Source organism: Bombyx mori, chromosome 23 (genome assembly GCF_030269925.1).
Source record: "Bombyx mori chromosome 23, ASM3026992v2".
Taxonomy (NCBI): Eukaryota; Metazoa; Arthropoda; class Insecta; order Lepidoptera; family Bombycidae; genus Bombyx; species Bombyx mori.
The window spans coordinates 9,577,174-9,596,490 of NC_085129.1; the positions used below are offsets into that span (position 1 = coordinate 9,577,174).

At 39.5% G+C, this 19,317-nt stretch overlaps 1 protein-coding gene and 1 long non-coding RNA gene across 2 annotated transcripts in view; both read right to left on the reverse strand.

Moving 5' to 3' along the window:
* Positions 1 to 19,317, reverse strand: part of LOC101747146 (ubiquinone biosynthesis O-methyltransferase) — a 222,227-nt gene that overhangs the window by 24,643 nt on the left and 178,267 nt on the right. Inside the window, exon 3 of the mRNA XM_062675231.1 lies at positions 12,012 to 12,062. Coding sequence (XP_062531215.1) covers positions 12,012 to 12,050 — 39 coding nt within the window. The 5' untranslated portion in view covers positions 12,051 to 12,062. The remainder of the gene's footprint in view (positions 1 to 12,011; positions 12,063 to 19,317) is intronic.
* LOC134201092 (uncharacterized) lies at positions 14,846 to 17,806 on the reverse strand. Its single transcript, XR_009976270.1, has 2 exons — positions 15,973 to 17,806; positions 14,846 to 15,502 (listed from the first exon to the last, which is right to left on the reverse strand). It is a non-coding gene; the product is annotated as an uncharacterized LOC134201092 (long non-coding RNA).

Genomic DNA, 19,317 nt, shown 5'->3' on the forward strand with positions numbered 1-19,317 from the left:
TGCCTACAGAGGTAATATAAAAAAAAATTTGAATGTACTGAGTATAAAAATCGTAAGATAAGAGTAATCGTTGTCTACATCAGTAAGTATATCAATATGAGGATTAATATGCACTCGTGCCCTCATGGGGAAGGCGGCCGTATTGTATTTAATCCATTTAAGATTAACTAACCTCTCTATAATAATGTATTGTCTTTAGTACACCGCAACATACCTGCTTTATTTTTATATTTTCCAGAATTTCTGTAAATTAAACGGTTGACTGGAAGAGATCGCTTTTAGCGATAATACCGCCTATTGTACAAATGTGTCTGCTTTTTGACTGTTTTTTGAATGCAAATTGTGTTTTGGTGTGCAATAAAGTGTATTCTCTCTCTCTTTCTCTCTCTCTCTCTTTCTCTCTCTGATGGACAGTCAAAAAAAGGCTAGGATATTTCGAAATTTAGAGAAATATTTATTACATTATATGAACATCGAAAATGATTTAACTTTCACAGAGTTTACACGGAATGAAATTAAACGAAGCGAATCGATAGTCAACTACTATATTAACTTAAATAAATATTTAGTAAAATAAGATGTTTGGAAGTTAAAAGAAAAATATATATATAACGTAGGTAATACATAAATATGAACACAATATGTTTTCATGGAATATTATAGAACAATCTATGAAGTAATCATGTGTTTTTTAGTTCACATAAGATAGCCGGCACTTGACTCTAGCCTTGACTTCAGTTTTATTACACTAAAATTAGTACAAAATATTGATAATGTTGAGATGTTGCGATGCTCTAAGCAATGACTTTTTTATTTTTATAACCAGTTCACTATATTGCTTATCATTGTCTTCTTTTAAAAAGGTTAATCATGCCATTAAACCGTTTCATACAATGAAAACATCTTTGGGCCGTTAATTGGAAAGACAAACTAAGAAACAGCTTTGAATCGATTCTTATTTTTTTTTTTTTTTTTTTTTTTTATTTATGTGCGCCGAAAAAGAAGACATAGTATGAAGTAATAGGAAAATTATATACAAAAGCACTGCTTATTTCTTTAAGAAATTTCTTCCAGCAGACCTGCGAGAGGATTATGAGAATAATAATTAAAAGTGATGAGTGTGTGTAGAACAGCTAAAATAATACAATCAGAGAATTATAATAATGCCCCTGGCATTGCTGAAGTCCATGGGCGACGGTAACCACTCACCATCAGGTGGGCCGTATGCCCGTCTGCCTACAAAGGCGATAAAAAAAAAAAAAAATTATGCACATACACATAGCAAATATTGTTTAACTTGAATACAAAATATTTTAAGTAACACAGTATATACGAAGAGTATAGAACAATGATCATTCAGTTGATGAGAGATAGAATTGTTTGACCTTCTCTCTCTCTCTCTTTTCTCGTTTCTTATTAAGCTACTTGAATTGCATTTCGGGAGCATTGTTTATAGTCTGACTAAAGTTGCAGAAGTAATACGGGTAACCGCTCCCTTGATTTATACGCTATTTACATCATGGAAACAAGGTATTTGAACGAAGCGGTTTATTTTGTTTGCTTACCTGCCGAGCGGTTTACCAGCTTTCATTTGGCGAGTAATGGAAAATCAGCTAGGCAAGCTTTGCTTGTTATTAAAGGTGCTATTTTCAACTTTTAATTTAGAACTCCTAAAAGCAATTCTTCCCCGGAAATTAGATCGTTCGAAAGTTGATTTTACAATTTCCTGGATAGTGTCGAGACGAGAGGTCTTCTAACCGCTCTCATTTAGTGTGTTTAGTGCGCAAATACGTACGTAATGTAATGTGGTTAATTTTAAAAATATTTTTTGCTAATGTCGTTAACTTTGCGATTACCCGTAACCCGAACCTGAGGATTAATAAATGACAATTAAGTTTTGAGGACGTTTTATGAATATTTCGTATCTCCAAGGCACGGTTTAACGATTACGGCAACACTAAAACATCAGCAGACGTTGAAAAAAGCAATGAGGTTGATCCATAGTAAAAATTAAGACTTGGCCGACGTAAAAATGAAATAAGTGGGCATTTGTTCAGGCTATAAATTTTGTTGTCATAAAAGGAAACGGCATAGTAATAAAATCTGTCGTCTTAAGTAATGCCGTCATGTTTTAGGCTTATCTGCTAAGGGCGGCAGCAATCTTCGCCACCGTGAAATTGGGAAGATGTTCGGTGGAAATTTGCAGATTTCTGACCGGATTAATTGATCTATTGTTACTTTTTCTTATATTTAAAAACGTTTAAGGAATTTTAACACAGTTTTGCTTCGACTTTGGAGTGTTTTTAATTTAGTGTGACATCTACATAATAATTATGTCTATTACTCGTACTAATACTACTCTTCTTAGGCAATTTCGTCCACGGCGACCACTTCCACTCCGTTTCTATTTGTCACGGTGTGTTCGTGTTTGGCTGACATAGTCGATCTTATTCCTAAGCGTTCGTACACATTGCGGACTGATGAGCACATTATTTTTGTTTCCTACCTAAGCTGATAGCCCTGAGAGACTATATCAGCGTCGCCTTAACTAGTAGGTGAGCTCACGGGGCTCAAACCTGATGACGTTGCTAGCACGAACCCTAGCAAGAGCCGTCCTTCGCGGAATCTACCACCGGATCTGAAACGCGACCGACCCACTGAGATGATCCGGCGAGAAACTCAGTGGGCTGTGTCTGAGGGTTAATTTACTCGTCGAGCCCTTCGTCGTAAGCGACGGGTTCGACGAAAACGATGACCGGTGCTTGAGGTACCTAAAAGCACCGTTAGTGGATCGGGAGGAAGCACATTATAATAGTTGTAAGAGATAGCGCAAGGCGGGCGTGCGTTCAGTTCATTATGTCTATTACGAGGTAACACGACACGTTTTTTTTTGTTTTTTTTTTATTGCTTAGATGGGTGGACGAGCTCACAGCCCACCTGATGTTAAGTGGTTACTGGAGCCCATATACATCTACAACTTAAATGCAGCACCCACCTTGAGATAGAATTTCTAAGGTCTCAAGTATAGTTACAACGGCTGCACCACCCTTCAAACCGAAACGCATTACTGCTGCACGATAGAAATAGGCAGGGTGGTGGTACCTACCCGGGCAGACTCACAAGAGGTCCTACCACCAGTAAAAATGTTACGAATTGCTTAAAAACATGGGGGTTGCTTTTTACGGGAGATAGGGTGTATAGTAATAATATTTTGCACGCCTTCAGCTCTAACACTAGGAGCAGGCTTAGGGACCCCGGTAACCGTACTCGTCGAACTCGACAAAGAGTTCGCCGTGCAACCTAACCCATGAATCAGCTCGCTGAGTTTCTCGCCGGATCTTCTCAGCGGGTCGCGATTCCGATCCGGTAGTAGATTCATTCGCGAAGCAGCTGCTCTTGAGTTGTTAGGTTTCCTTCGGAGGCGCTCGAGTAGTTGTTAGCAAATCCCACCCCTTCTGGCTAAGCCTTTGCTCGCCCACCTGTCCTGGTGAAACTGGAAAGGCCTCCGGGCCACCAGTAATCCTTCAATCATAAAAAAAAGTAATAATATCGTACAAGTCGGTATTTCTGCCTACTTATAACGGGAAGTAGTTATGTTTTTCGGTTTGCAAAGTGGGAAAGCAGCTACACACTGCAATTCACATTTTTATTCTGAAAGACATTTTTATTGATGTTACTTTTAAATATTTAAATAAGTCTTACATTATCAATATCTTTGAGATTTTTAAATAAGTCCTTATGATATGAAAAAGCGTCCATAATAAAACGCTAGACCATATTTTGTTTTAGATACAGAATGTCATAATATTTCCTGTCCTGGTTCAAAAAATTATGATTTTGGTGTTCTTTTCAAATATGTCCAGGTGGCGGCTATGAATCTCAAACTTCTAGGAACGATCGTTACGCTTCAGCAACAATGCGTGCAGTAAAACGTGGCCTGTCATAACTTAATAAACATTTCGCACACCACCTACAAACAGTAAAGTTAATTACATGTAATTTTCTTTTACAACTTTGACAAAAGTTAAAGGGAGCGCGCCTGGTGCCTCTCGCACGGGTGTAACTTTAACGTGTCTCATAACTTGTCGTGTGTGACAAACGACTCGAGTAGATTCTTCATTTGGCCTTGCGAATAGAAAATTAATAGTTCGAAACGAAATCAGTGGATTTGTAACAAAATTACCAAATACCAAACATGATCAGCCCATAGACTAGGACGAGACGATGGATACTGATGTCCTTGTTTAGTATACTATGGAGGGTAGAGGTAAGGAGAACCGTCTCATATGGGAGAAGCTTTTTTTATTGCTTAGATTGGTGGACGAACTTACAGCCCACCTGGTGTTAAGTGGTTACTGGAGCCCATAGACATCCACAACGTAATGCGCCACCCACTTTGAGATATAAGTTCTAAGGTCACAGTATAGTTACAACGGCTGCCCCACCCTTCAAACCGAAACGCATTACTGCTTCACGACAAAAATAGACAAAGTGGTGGTACCTACCCGCGCGGACTCACAAGAGGTCCTACCGCCAGTAAAAAGTGTCCCACTTTCAGCACAAATAACAGTTCAAAAATCCTCCAGAATGGCGCTAGCATAGGCACAGGGTATGATATGAATTGAGCAGTTGTTAACTGATTGAAGTATGCTGAGTTAGGAAATTTAATATATTTAATGACTAGAGTACTTAGTGACAGTGTAATATACAAGACCTCACATGTTTACGTTGTCCAAACTAATTTCGTCAATATAACCTAAAATTATTGCTGTGGCAAAACGTGGAGACATCGATTGCATTTTCTTATTAGCTTTCAATAAAATACTTTTTGTAGTGCTTACAGTTCTTTTGTCTTTTTTGATTTCTCTATCTCATTCTAATAACTTTCAGCGCCTTTTTTAAATTTATCCGGTTACTACTGTAGCGCCACCCTTGTTTAGCAGATTTTAACGGACACTTTTTCACACACAGACGATTCTCCTTACCTCTACCCTCCATATAGTCTGTGGCGTTTTATTATGCGTAAGCCGGAACGCACGAGATGTGGGAAAAAGAATATAGTCTGTGACACAATACCTTTTTACCGCCAAATATTTAAAACATAAAAAATAATTTATAATGTGTTAAATAACTAATATACCTAATATAATTTAATGTAATTACTTTATGCCGCTACATCAATATAATTTATATTGTTTCAACTGTGGTGTTAATTACTTAAAACACGACTACGGCGAAATAAAGAAGGGACTCTATACGAACTCCCTCATTGGTGACCCCGACGTGATCGATCGTTACAAATAGAGATCGAGTAGAAACCATATACACCAGGCGCAGCATCCAGACAAGGTCGAGTACAAACTATATACACCTGGCACAGCATTCAGGCAAGATCGTCTACAAACCATATACACTTGGCGCAGCATCGCCGCGCACAGCAGAGTGATCAAGTACAAGCGGTTAAACACCTGGTGCGGCATTCCACAACATGGAACTTATTTTCTTTTTTTTTTTGTGTTTTCTGATTAACTCAGTGAAGTGTTTTATATTTTTTATTTTATTTTAATCTTAATACTTCTTCATATTCTCCGCCTATACTGTAACTTTAATTTTGTTACATAATTGCATATATAACAGCTTTGTCTTTGTCGACATAAAAAAACAAGAAAAACAAAATTTTAATTTAATTTAAAGGTTCCTTTTGTAACAATAGTTAATCATATTTTGTTAACGGGCCTTCATTGCTCCACCAATTCATAGTATAACATTGTAATTAATAATAATATTAAGGTATTCTTGTACGATTAGTAGTAAGGAAATATTTGTTTTTACGAGGCAAAATAATTACAGTTTTAGGTTTTATCTACATGAATGCTATAAAGTAAATAGTCACGAAATGTAAGTCGGTGTTATCATCACATTTGTATTTAACTAATTTCTATTTTCTTGTTTACTATAATTTTATTTAATTGTTTTACTGTGCCTCTTATTGTCAGGTATTTTGCCATCTTTTACCATAATCATCAATTTTCATTTTCTTCTTTACTTATTATTATTATTATTTTTTAAGTTGTTAAACTGTATAAATGCTTTTTTTTTACAATTGTATACGTAAAGTTCAATGATGGAGGCAAACGAACAATTAGTAAGAGAAGAAAATACGCTGTTACAACAACAAAATGCCATCCTAAAGGCTGAGTTACAAAAATTTAAAATGCAACGCGTTGATAAAACGGACCCACCCCCCACAGAGCCATTATTTCCTCAACCTACCTCAGTATGCACAGTAGCCATAAAACTTCCTCCTTTCTGGCCTGATCGGCCTGCAATTTGGTTTGCTCAGGTAGAGGCACAGTTTTCGATTTCAGGCATCTCCGCTGACCTGACTAAATTTAACTACGTGATTGCTCAGTTAGATACCCGAGTTATTGGGGAGGTAGAGGACATTATTCTCCAACCACCACCTGAGGACAAATATGGTCGCCTCAAATCCGAGTTGATCCGTAGGTTGTCCACGTCTGAGGAGCAACGTGTCCGGCAACTTGTCAGTGATGTTGAGTTGGGTGACTGCCGTCCTTCGCAGTTTTTACGTCATCTTAGATCATTGGCAGGAAACACCCTCACTGATGAAAATTTGTTTCGCCAGCTATGGATGCGTCGCCTCCCACAACATCTCCAAGCAATTTTGGCCGCCCAATCAGAACTCTCGCTGGACAAAGTCGCTGAGCTAGCGGACAAAATTTTGGAAGTTTCGCCTAGTATGGTCGCACCTCATTCATCTGCTGTTTTCTCAGCAAGCACGTCTGCCGTCTCACCCCCTTCGTTAGAAGATATCACACGGCGTCTGGATGAGGTCACGCGTCAGCTTGCTGTGCTTACTGCAGAGCGCGGTAGAAATAGAACCCGGGATTTCTCAAACCAGCGACGACGCTCACAAACGCCTGGTAAGCTTCAAATGTGCTTTTACCATAGGAAATTTAATACTAAAGCTGTTAAGTGTATTCAACCATGTACCTGGACGCCGCCGCCACCTTCGGAAAACGACAAAAGCAGTCAATGATGGCGACGTCTGACTGCTTAAAGGAGAGTCGCCGATTATTTGTCACCGAAAGCGCAACCAAGCGCCGTTTTTTAATAGACACAGGCTCTGACCTCTCCTGTTACCCATACCAGTGGTTAGCAAATAAGCCGGCACGTTCAAACTATACGTTAGCGGCTGCCAATGGTAGTGAGATACGCACTTTTGGTCATATAGAAATGGCGCTTAATTTGGGGCTACGCCGCACATTTCAATGGCGATTTATTATCGCTGACGTCAACACCGCCATCATTGGCTCCGATTTTCTGGCGCACTATCGGTTGTTGCCAGATTGTGCCAGCAAGAGACTCGTCGATAGCATTACCGGGTTGTCATGCGTTGCGGCCGTCGCTGTTTTAGACCAGACCAGCGTCAAAGTTGTCTGCGCTCCGTCATCCCAATTTAGTGCACTTCTTGCGGAATTTCCGTCCATTACGAAGCCACCAGGACTTATTCGTGAGCCGAAGCATAACACAGTTCATTATATTCTAACCACTGAGGGCGCCCCAGTCTCTTGTCGTCCTAGACGTCTGGCACCTCAAAAACTTCAAGAGGCCAAAAAGGTTTTTGATGATATGGTACAGTGCGGGACAGCCAGACCTTCGAAAAGTTCGTGGTCTTCTCCACTTCATATGGTCCCTAAGCGCGACGGCACCTGGCGACCCTGCGGCGATTATCGTGCTTTGAATTCACGTACCATACCCGACAGGTACCCAGTTCGCCATATCGGTGACGTCGGCCATAACATATCTGGGTGTAGTATATTTAGTACAATTGACCTCGTTAAGGCATATCAGCAAATTCCTGTTGCGCCTGAGGATATTTGTAAAACCGCCATCATAACACCCTTCGGACTCTATGAATTTAATTACATGACTTTTGGTCTGCGCAACGCAGGCCAAACGTTTCAAAGATTTATAGACGAAGTTGTCCAAGGTCTCGATTTTTGCTTTGCGTACGTTGACGACATATTAGTGTATTCCCGTGATGCTCTTCAACATGCTGCACACCTTCGTACTCTTTTCAAGCGATTTGAAAACTACGGAATCGTTATAAATCCAGCAAAATGCGTGTTTGGTGCTCCTGAGGTTACTTTTCTCGGAAACAGAATATCTGCCGACGGAACACAACCACCATCAGAGCGCATTCAAGCTCTAAAAGATTTTCCTCTACCACAGACTGTACAAGGACTCCGTCGTTTCATTGGGATGGTTAATTATTATCGCCGATTTCTGCGCAATGCGGCCAAGTTACAAGCACCGCTAGTCAACGCGATCGTGGCCGCTGGAGGTAAAGGTCTCACACCGATCATTTGGACACCTGAGCTCGAGGAATGCTTTAATGCCTGTAAAGATAGCTTGTCATCTGCAGCTCTGTTGGCACACCCGTTGCCTAACGCTGAACTAGGGCTTTTCACCGACGCTTCCAGTTCTCACGTTGGTGCCTGCCTTCAGCAGAAAGTCGGTGACGCTTGGCAACCTCTGGGTTTCTTTAGTAAAAAGCTGAATCCCCGACAGTGCCAGTGGCCAGCATACTACCGAGAACTTCTTGCGGTATATGAGAGTGTGCAACATTATCGACACTTCCTAGCCGCACAGCACGTAACAATTTATACGGACCATAAGCCATTAGTTTACGCGTTCTCGCAACGTCGCGAAAGGCTTCCTCCGGTACAGTTAAATCAACTGTCTTTTATTTCGCAGTTTACCACGGACATTGTCCATATAAAAGGGGAAGACAATACGGTGGCGGACGCCATGTCCCGCATCGAAGCTGTTAGTTTTGAAACTGACCATTCTGCTCTCTCCGCTTGCCAAAAACTTGACGACGAATTGAAAAAGTATCGTAACAATGCGAATTCTTCTCTAAAACTAGAGAACGTCGTAGTTCCTGGCACAAACACTGTTTTGGTCTGCGACATGTCAACAGGGCGACCACGCCCATTTGTATCGGAACCTATGCGAAAGAAGATTTTTGCTCAGCTACATAATCTTAGCCATCCTGGTACTAGATCAACCATTCGATTGATCTCAGACCGTTTCGTGTGGCCTGGCATTGCCAAAGATTGCCGTTATTGGTGTCAAACCTGCGTTGCTTGCCAGCGAAGTAAGGTGACGCGGCATATAAGATCTCCACTTGGACACTTCTCCAGTCCTACGTCTCGGCTGAAGCATGTCCATATTGACATCATAGGCCCTCTTCCATCTTGTTCTGACTTCCAATACTGCCTGACTGCTGTGGATCGCTACACTCGATGGCCCGAAGTTTGGCCTATGCACGGAATAACAGCAGAAGAAGTGGCGAGCACCTTTGTAGCCGGTTGGATTGCTCGATTCGGAGTACCTGCTGTCATCACAACCGACCAGGGACGACAGTTCGAGTCGGACCTTTTCAGACGCCTTACTAATTTATGTGGTACTAAACGTATACGCACTACTAGTTACCACCCTTGTGCCAATGGGCTCGTGGAGCGCATGCATAGACAATTAAAGGCCTCTCTGATGTGTTATGATGATTCGTGGTTGAATGCATTACCTTTGGTCTTATTAGGAATGCGTTCTGCTTTTAAAGAAGATCTACAAGCAACAGTAGCGGAATTGCTTTACGGAGAAACATTAACGCTTCCAGGGGAACTGTTAGTACCACCTGGTCCTTCTGGCTTCGAGGACCCGACCGATTTTGTCGTAAAGTTAAGACAGCGTATGTCTAAATTGCGTCCCACTCCATGTTCCTCACACACTAAGCCATCACCTTTCATATTCAAAAATCTTTCCACCGCCAGCCATGTCATGCTCAGGGAGGATTCGGTTAGACGTTCAATGCAACCACCCTACTCTGGTCCTCATAGAGTTATATCTAGAGCCGAGGACGGAAAAACGTGGTCGATTGAAGTAAAAGGGAAACAGGTGACGGTCAGTGTCGACAGAATTAAGCCAGCCTTCGTCGAAAATTCTTTAGTAGATCTCGTTCCAGTACCAGCACCGCGGGTTTCTGTGCCTCAACCAGCGCAACCGGATGCTACTAATGTCCCTTTATGTCCACTCGTGCCTTCGGCACCTCTAACTGCTACTCCTACACATACACCTCAATATACCACCCGTTCAGGTCGCAGAGTCCACTTCTCCAAACCTTTCGACCTATGATAATTTTTCTCTTTTTCTGCGGATTCTCCTTCTCCGTAGGGGGGTGGTGTGGCGTTTTATTATGCGTAAGCCGGAACGCACGAGATGTGGGAAAAAGAATATAGTCTGTGACACAATACCTTTTTACCGCCAAATATTTAAAACATAAAAAATAATTTATAATGTGTTAAATAACTAATATACCTAATATAATTTAATGTAATTACTTTATGCCGCTACATCAATATAATTTATATTGTTTCAACTGTGGTGTTAATTACTTAAAACACGACTACGGCGAAATAAAGAAGGGACTCTATACGAACTCCCTCAAGTCTAAGCAAGTATATATTGGTATAATCTATGACGATAAGAACATCGCAATAATATCCAAATATCTTATTGTGATTTTCACACAACTGTAGACTTTGGCGCTCATATCAGTTCGGCCTTGAAATTGTATGTTCCACCTACATCAAAAATATATTATGTGGTTTCGAAAGAACAGAGATAGCAGTGATAAATCAATATTTTTTTATTATTGTATCTTCCTTCTTCTTGAAAACATTCGAAAGATACCTAAAATTTTTAAGAGCGATCACTACTACTTTTATACTACGAGGATGAACCTCACGATTTTTCATTGTCATTATTCATCGTTTGTAATACTTTCCCGTTTTCAATGGACCGTGACCATAGAAACTGTAAAGTATTTAAAACGCTACAAATAAAATAATGATACTAAAACGTGTATCGTTGAGAGTATTTTAAATTATGTCTACGACTCGGCAAATCCGAAGAAAATACTATGGTAAGGGTAATTTTAATTTATCGAAGTATGTAGCTACATTTAGAAGGTTGAAAACAGCGAACGTTCTAAAACATCAAACCACTACCCGGAGATCATTCAGTTCGTCCTATCATTTATCAGTGTGCCTGATCCATCTGATTCTAAAGGCGAATGAATACAGGCATATAGTTCGTTATTGCTCTTTTCTATTCCAATACTAAAGACGGATCGGCTCATATTTAAGATTGAATATATTCTGGTTTATTTACACGAAAATAGTTAGGGGATGAGGATTAAATAAAAAACACGTGTGGCACTCTGGGACTGCCGTGGTAAACCTATTGCATAGCATTTTTTTATCACCTTATGCAATTATAATTTAATATTAAAATAATAATAAAATAAGACCACGCTATATTTATAAACATTAACAAAAGCAAAACATTAACTGTCCCCTTCACACTCATAAGCTAGACCGCGCGAGAGAGAGATGGGCAGACTTTTCATGATGCAGTGCGACGTCACGCCGCGCGCTTATTCACAAACACTACACAAGCGGAACGTGGTAGGTGAAGTGGGCGGTATTAGATTTTATTTTCGTTACGGAATTTCTTGATTCGGTCCCCGCGCTCTAAGCTCGCGATAAAAACTATGCAACAGCTCAATAATAATAGATAATTAATAATAACTGCGAACAAAGCATGCACGGTCGTCCGGTCCATTACGATTCTCTGTTATGAGTACCACCAAATATACACATAGATAGATAATTAATACTCAGGCAAAGAGCAAACAAACCTGTTCATCACACAATGTTTGACCGATGTGGGAATCGGCAAACCCACGACCTGCGGCGCAATAGTCAAGGACTATTTACTGCTAATTACTGCACCATCGAGTCTGTCAGGAATATTTCCTGGTTCCAGATATAAGATTAAGATTTAAAGAGACCATCAACACTTTAATAAGGACTGTATTTTTTTTGTTCTAGGTGACAATAGTATTTTATTAAAATTTTTACCTGTGTAGCGTTGTATGCTTTTTCAAAAGTAGTCCTCATCGTCAATTATTCCTGGAAAAAAGAAAAACAGAAAATTTCATAATTTATATGATACACATAAAACCGCCTAACAAGATAAAGAAGTTCTCAAAAATGAGATTTCTGAACTCTTGAGGGCGTCGAGGAAACACCCTTTTGAACCCTTTACGTGACCCGGTTACGTATTATCTCGTAATCGCAATTAATTTCACTTCACCGCGAATAATGATGGATTCTTCGGGATATTCTTTAGGTCGTCGGCTCTAAGACTCCGGGGAGAAGATGAACACAAATAAGAAATTACGTGGCACGTAATAAAAGTGCTCATTTTAAAAACGTTTTTGTTTTTTCTGGGACTATGAATTTTTTCTTATACTATCAAATTTAATCGAGCCCAAGAATGAGAGAAATGTAATTGCCCTACCAGATAGTGGGTAATCACTGGCAATTCATAGACATCAGCACAGGTACAGCAATGGACCGTTGCAGCAACTGAGGGTTCTTTCAAGAACCTCGTTAAGTTGCATTCTCACTCAGTCACTGTACATTCTCAATTATAAAATCAAATTCAAAATGAATCTGTATATTAGTAAATGAATGTTTTAAGATTAAAATAATATGAACAGAATTAAAATTATTTCAAGTGTGCCATCAAATATGAAACGTTATTTTGAACTTTAAAGTCGATCTATGAGTAAGTACAAAACTTATTTCACATTTCGGTTACAAAGCGCCGTAAGTCACTATTATAGCAAAAAGCGTAAAGTCCTTAATATCTAACATTAAAATACAGTGTTCTCCGAAAAGGTTGATAGCAAACATTATTCAATGAGGCAGAATAGATTTTATAATTCAATTTAAATTAAGCACAAAATTCGAGCTTGGTTAGTGCCTAGTTAGTTAGTAAACAGCGTACCGTTTTTTTCTTTGTTTTTTGGCTCAGATGGGTGGACGAGCTCACAGCCCACCTGGTGTTAAGTGGTTACTGCAGCCCTTTGAAATTCACAACGTAAATGCCGTCATCTACCTTTAGATATAAGTTCTAAGGTCTCAGTATAGTTACAACGGCTGTCCCACCCTTCAAACCGGAACGCATCACTGCTTCACGGCAGAAATAGGCAAGATGGTGGTATCTACCCGTGCGGACTCACAAGAGGTCCTACCACCAGTTCACATGATGTCCTACCACCAGTAAAATATTAATTTAGTAATTTGTTTATCTATTAATGTTTTCATTCAAATTCATTTAGGAGCAATGACAAATATGGCTTACTTTTGGTTACTAGTAGTAACGTCATTTCAGGTTCGATTTAGATATTATTACGTTACTTAAAAGTAGATTATCGTATTATTTACTATTAGAATATTTAAGGCATGAAGTTTTCATGTTTGTTATTTAAACGCATTAAACTAAACAGATGATTGAATAATGAAATTTGATAAAATTCGAAGATGAAGATGAATAATGAAATTTCCTATATACATCTATACTAATATTATAAAGAGGAAAGATTTGTTTGTTTGTTTGTTTCGAATAGGCTCCGAAACTACTGGACCGATTTGAAAAATTCTTTTTCCATTAGAAGCCGACATTGCCCCTGATGAACATAGGCTACTTTTTTTAATTTTTTTTTTTTTTTTTTTTTTCATGTCTGTTTTAATGTTTCCGAAGCGAAGCGAGGGCGGGTCGCTAGTAGTTTATAAAATGAACTAACATGTAGAATTCTTGTTATCGTGGTAAACGATACGACCCAGACAGCGCCAAATAAATATGCTATAATAAACAAAACAGTATATTCGCTAGCCTATGCTTTTACGTAACAGCCGATCTACAAATCGGCTGGTTCAACTAATTGAATGAAAATAAACGTTTTTCATTTCTTCCAAATTACAAATAACAAATATGTGAAACTGCACAACACATTTAGGTAAGTAGTATAAAACAGAGCAATATAAATGAAGTGTCTTTTTTTAAACATTTAAAGTTTTTTATCATATCTATTTTTCTATCATGGGTCCTCCCTCCTCGCGTCGTTTTCCTCATTACTGAGGGTCGTGACTCCACCGCTGCATCAGTTTCTTCCGTACGATTTCCCTCCATCTGCTGCGATCCTTGGATCCTTAGATCATAGGTACGATGTATGAATGAATTTATGAATTTACGATTTGACAATGCTAAGGGCAATTCTGTCCCAGAATACACAGAATACACTATAATTATCCGAGGTATAAGTCTTGTTTTGAGCACATACTTCCGATTAGCCATATAACAGGTTTTATTTTAGGCTTGATGTGTTATTGAGACACGAAAAGAGGTCAAAGATTTATTTTCGTTTTAAGAACATCATTACGGGCATTCCGAAATTCTTTTGGGAGCAACAAAGCGATAAAACTGGGCAGATAATGTAGAAAAAAACAGGCCGTGACCTTTACTTCGGATTCATAATGCGTCACATTACTGAAGCAATAAGCATATTGTAACAACGAAAGGCCAATATAACATGGCTCGCAATAATTCTGCAATAAATCCTTGTGTTATCCCTTTTATAACTGTGGCTCGTTATGTAAAGCCAGCCGTAAAATGCATCAAACTTAATGAATGTATAAAGTTAGCCTTCTGTATCACGGGCCGTTTTATTGGGGATGGATTTAGTTAATTATCTCTTGTTATCGCTTCCGTTTGAAGCAATTAGTTAGCCAGTGTATTGTGTGGTACCCAAAACGTTTATAATGCTTTTTTTTTTAAAGTCTGTTGTGTCTTAAAATATTTTAGTTTGTTCCAGTTTATTTTATTTATAGTACGAGAAACAAGATAATTTCGGAAGATCAGTTTTATTTATTTATTTCGAGAACGATCGAAAGATAATTCTTCAAGAGATCAGAGATCAGAGAGACCTTATAAATCAACACGGGTATTGTCAGCCTTGGTTATCTGATTATGGAGATCATTTATCATCAATTAGGACCACTTAAATATTTTTATATTCAACTATGATACATACGAACAATACTCTCATTTACGTGCTAAGTAACATAATCGTTAAACAAAATCAAATTAGACAAAGATAAGTGAAATATAAGGCTTAAGGTATTTTTCACTAAAGCGATTTCCTGTGAAAAACGTTATGATAACAAATTGAGTTTCACAAAAAATATTGAACGTTATTTACATAGAAATATCTTAAAAGAGGAGCAAGTTCAGATAGAGCAACCATTCTTATATTCCATTAATCTAAAAACGGATTTAAAAAAAAAACAATTTAGTTAGTATCTGGAATTGGTCATGAATAATTTCTTTTTGAATGTTAAATATTTTGGTCTTGTTATAAAACTGTATTCGTAGATATTCGATTATGGCATAACTTTATTTTGGGGCTTGCGTATTATTTTACAAAAATATAGGCTTCTGTGTCATTAACGGCGTCGTCGACGATTGTATAACATCGTGTCACAAAATCAAACTTGCGTGATTGCTGCTGGAAAGACATAATGTGTTCACTTGGTTTCACTGATGGTCGGACCTCTTGTGAGTCCGCACGGGTAGGTACCACCGCCCCGCCTATTTCTGCCGTGAAGCAGTAATGCGTTTCGGTTTGAAGGGTGGGGCAGCCGTTGTAATTATACTGAGACCTTAGAACTTATATCTCAAGGTGTGTGGCGCATTTACGTTGTAGATGTCTATGGGCTCCAGTAACCATTTAATACCAGGTGGGCTGTGAGTTCGTCCACACATATAGGCACTAAAAAAAAAAAAGATAAGATAAGAACGGTTGGGTAGGTGAGTTCACGGGCTCAACTTGAGAGATTTTGCTAACACTAGCCCTAACAAACACAGTTCTTCGCTGAATCTACCACCGGTTCAAAATCGTGACCCACTGAGAAGATCCGGCGAGAAACTCAGTCAGTAGGCGAGTGTATTAAGATTTAATGGTGAACAAATTACTTTTCTTTTTTCAAAAGGATTACTGGTATCCTGAAGGCCTTTCCAGTTTCACCAGGACAGGTGTGGGCAAGCAAATGCTCAGCCGGGAGGGATGGGATTTGCTAACAGTTGCCCGAACGCCTCCAAAAGAGACCCAACAACTCAAGGGCACCTGCTTCGCGAGTGAATGAAATTTTTTGTCTGTGTGTTGTATTAATATTCATGATCGATTTTGATGACTCATCTTCATTTAAAGCTTTAATGATTAAACTAAAATATAATATAAGTACATATTTATTAGTATATAGTATAGTATATAATATAAGTACTTCTTTCATAAGTACATAACAAATAATGTTCCAAAAAACGACTATCCGAAGTCTTAGCTCATTTAGATCCACAGATTCGGTAGAATCTGGCGCCAAGTTCCGTTCAAAAATCCCGTTGTAAACGGAGCGCCAGACTACCGACTGTGTTTACTGTGAGCAGAACAGTTTTTTGAGGTTGCGAAATTTTATTTAATTCTACGGTACTTCTGGTTCCTAAATTTTATATTATATCAATCACTCACAACTTTATTTTACTGATATTAACTAGTTATATCAATTACAACAATTAATCTACTTGAAATTATTAATTTTATCACCACAAACTATGGCTCGCTCAAAAATTTCGATCCTGACTTTTTTCGATGTAAAAAGTGACATGCCACAGACTATAAATATTCGAGAATGGTAATCTACGGCCGCCAGGGTGCGCTGGAATTATTCCTATTTGTAATGGATTTTATGACCTGGTAACTGAGACCTTTAAGTCATGTCTTATTTTAATTTATATTCATATTTTTATGAAAAATGATATTATGGAGTGAAATGAAATGTGATATTATGGAGTGAAATGAAATGAAGATGATTAATTTGAGACATTAATCAAAAGGGATGAAATGAAATGAGATGAGATGATATGGAATGAAATATAATCTCAGTAAAATGGTGGTGGTCATTTACTAAGATCTCAGTGGACTTTTTGGAGGAAACCGAGAAGTTACGTACAGCGGCTTTGTTTCATTTTCCCACGTTTGTGCACTTTCACAGATATTAAACAGTTAATAAACCACTATTATTACACATTTAAACCCGAAGAAACACTAAATAGACAAATTAAAACAAATCACACAACTTCACACCTCGCGTTCCCGCCAAAAAGTCATTATTCCTACATAAACTGTAGCTTCAAGGGGATAGTTTGCAGTTCTTATTGAACGGTTTATACATTAAATAACGTTAATGTTTTTACTGTTAGTATTTTAGTTTAAGTACTGCCGAAGCAAGTACTGTTGTTACTGTTGGAGAAACAATTTTGTTTTGTAATGTAATACCGAAATACTTTACGAGATGGCGTTACAAAAAATCCCTTCCCAAAACTATAAAACCGTTGTGATTGTCTACGAATAATAAATAATATAATAACTAATATTTATTCGTAGGTGATTGTTTAAGATGCTATGAATATTTCGGTTTTGATTTCATCAAAATAACTTGAACTTTACTACTGAATTCCGATGAAAATTCTAATTAAGGCTGAGTTAAGTTCAGCTTTTTATTTAAGCCTCTTACTGTAGTTTTTAAATTACATTTATGCGGATTGATGTTTCAAGGCTTTCAGATTTTAATTTTAAATTCTGAAATAATTAAGAACAGCGTCATCTACCCTTCACATTTGAAACAAAATTTAATTCGGTTTAAAATTGTAAAAGTTGATGTTGATTATTATTACACTGTAACGCAGCGTTCCGTTTCGCGGGGCAACAGCAGCCAAAGGGAATGTGACTCAGGTCCGTGCCGCGACGACCCACCCCGCGCTACCCGCGCCCGCGCATCTGTTGCATCATTCGCACCCCCAATTATGGCAATTAGTGCGCCGCGGTGCGCGCCAGACTTTGAAGCGGAATACACGCGTCCCCGGTCGATACCGGAACTGACAACCCGAGAGTCTCATGCCAGTCGGGCACCTAACATTAAACTGGCAGCCCAAGCGCGGGCCCTTTAACTAGTATTTCGGAGTGAATCTACGTAATTACGACACGTACTCGTCGTCAGTCACGGCGTCAATCCGATTTTCAAGACGTTGAAGAAGAAATTGGTTCAACCGCGGGACCGACGCCAACATTTACCGCAAACAACATGGCGTCATTACAAGAAAGTCAAATGGCAGCATTCGAACGCCTACTCGACCGAGTTTTTGAGCATAAAACTCAACTCGAATCATCAGCAACACCGACGTCGGAGCCGACATCGCCGCCTTCCTCGACGCTCGCTCACCATTCTGGGAACTTCGCGTCATGCACGGCGTGGTTCAGCGGAGCGCCCGGCGACTCACTCGACGGTTTCCTTGACGCGGTCGAATCATACAAAGATTGTGCTGACGTAGGACACGCCATCGCGTTACGAGGACTCTGGATGTTACTAAACGGAAATGCAGCCATGTGGTGGCAAGGCGTTAAAGCTAGCATCACTTCCTGGGACGACGCTTTATCATCGTTACGAAGCGCTTTCGGTGATTGCAGACCGCCCCATCGAGTCTACTTAGAGCTCTTCAAAATGTCGCAAGGACAAAGAGAGAAGACGGAGATCTTCGTTGCCAGAGCACGAGCCCTGCTAGCTCGACTCCCACCTGGTGACCTTAGTGAGAAAGTTCAAATTGATATGCTTTACGGCCTTCTACACCGTCGTGTTCGTAAAAGATTAAGAAGAGACGAAATAACTTCATACGACACGTTATTAAAGAAAACGCGCCATATCGAGGACTCCATCTACGAGACCAGTCCGCCTGAATTTATTCATCATCCTCAGCGAGCGACGCCACGTTCATCGGGTAGTACCGTAGGCGAAGTTCCCGCCGGTGCTTCGACTTCGGCGCGGATGACGCCGCGGAAAATATTCAACTCGGGCGCCGCTGGCGGCCCGCCACGCGACGACAACGCTGCGCCGAGCACCGTTCGAGTCCCCGCGCCTCGCTACACGAACACTGATAATGTATCATCTACGTCGATTGTTAAAAGACTGTTCTGTGTTTATTGCAAAAAGTACGGACATATTCGTGATGAGTGTTTAAAATTAGCGTCAAAAACGAAATTCGACAACGAAAATACGCAAGCTGTATCCTCGTGTTACGGGTGTGGTACCAAAGGTGTTACTCGGTCTCAGTGTACAAAGTGTAACGCAAGTTATTACGCCGTCGACGCTGCACGGACCCGATCAGTCACATCCGATTTACCTATTGGTAAAGTAAATACACAGCTGTCAAGTTCAGTGAACTCTATTCATCGCGACAGCTCGTTGCATACAGCTTGCACTTCAAACACCG